This window comes from Monopterus albus, unplaced genomic scaffold (genome assembly GCF_001952655.1).
Source record: "Monopterus albus unplaced genomic scaffold, M_albus_1.0 scaffold52.1, whole genome shotgun sequence".
In the NCBI taxonomy this organism is placed as follows: domain Eukaryota; kingdom Metazoa; phylum Chordata; class Actinopteri; order Synbranchiformes; family Synbranchidae; genus Monopterus; species Monopterus albus.
In genome coordinates, this window is record NW_018127932.1 from 4,541,290 (window position 1) to 4,542,622 (window position 1,333).

The following is a 1,333-nucleotide window of genomic DNA, read 5'->3' on the forward strand; positions in this document are numbered from 1 at the left end:
GAAAGATCATCAGAGGGTAAACTGACAAACCTGTGCTGAGCTGTAACCAGTCATGGCAGACTGGAGTCTACTGGGAAACTTCCTGGAGGAAGTACAGGAGCACTCTACCTCAGTTGGCAAGGTATCACACTGACACACACACACAAATGCATCAGTTAATAGCAGCAATGGAATCATTCAGTCGGGTTTTCCTAAATATCTACACCTACATCTGTTCACACTTATAGTATTTTCAAACGTTATATTCCTGTACAAAGATCCTCACTCATCGTTGTTTCTATACTACAGTATATCTATTATGTTACTATATTAATGTTTCTGAGGGTTTGATCTATTTTGTTTGTTGTTGTTCGCTCCACAGGTGTGGCTGACCATCCTGTTTATCTTCCGTATCCTGGTACTCGGTACGGCCGCTGAGTCATCGTGGGGAGATGAGCAGGAAGATTTTAACTGTGACACTGAGCAGCCAGGCTGCGAGAACGTCTGTTACGACAGAGCTTTCCCTATAGCACATATACGATATTGGGTAATATACTGTACAACCTAATGTCACGTGATGTGATGAAAGCAGTATTTACAACCTTAAAGATGCCTGTGGAAGACCCTGTGGAAATCAGTGGTGATATTACATCCTAAAATTACAGTATTGCATCTATTGACTTAAACAACTGCACTGGTGGTTCTGAATAAACTACAAATTACATATATTATTACTGGTCATTTTCTAACATTGTGACCACAAACACTGAGCTCAGGCCAGTGTGAGTTTTAATGCAAGTTTATCAAAACAGAACATGCCTCATCCAGTGCACTATTATGAATTCACCAAGTGTTTCAGCTACGTCTTGCCTTCATCAGGGTGGAAACTGTTGTGCAATAGATGGACATGATGCAATGTGATAAATGTACAGTATATGGATTAATTTGCCACACTCCTTGCAGCCATTGCTTTCTATTCATTTCAGGGCAGTGTAAACCTGCAGAGACTGGTCAATACAGCTAATAATAAGCCCTTGGCATTCAGTTACAGTGAACACTTGATATCAAGGTGCTGATGCAGAACTCTTCCCCACTGATGCTTTCAAGGAAACTCCACAACCAAAATCTATATCTACAAACAGAAATAGTTTGTGAATGCAGTGCTTTTCAAGCACTGGCACTCAAGTTGCTAGCATGTCCTTGAATGCACCATTCAAAAACAACTTCAGCAAGCACCTTCACTGTGATGTTTTACCAATATGAAGCAAGTCTCCACAAGCAGACTCACAGTGGGTACGGAAAGTATTCAGACCCCTTAAATTTTTCACTCTTTGTTATATTGCAGCCATATGCT

At 40.7% G+C, this 1,333-nt stretch overlaps 1 protein-coding gene across 1 annotated transcript in view; it reads left to right on the forward strand.

Moving 5' to 3' along the window:
- Positions 1–6: 6 nt before the first annotated feature.
- LOC109961051 (gap junction alpha-5 protein-like) overlaps positions 7–1,333 on the forward strand; it is a 7,587-nt gene continuing 6,260 nt past the window's right edge. Inside the window, exons 1-2 of the mRNA XM_020601588.1 lie at positions 7–121; positions 362–526. Of these exons, the coding sequence (XP_020457244.1) occupies positions 53–121; positions 362–526 (234 nt within the window). The 5' untranslated portion in view covers positions 7–52. The remainder of the gene's footprint in view (positions 122–361; positions 527–1,333) is intronic.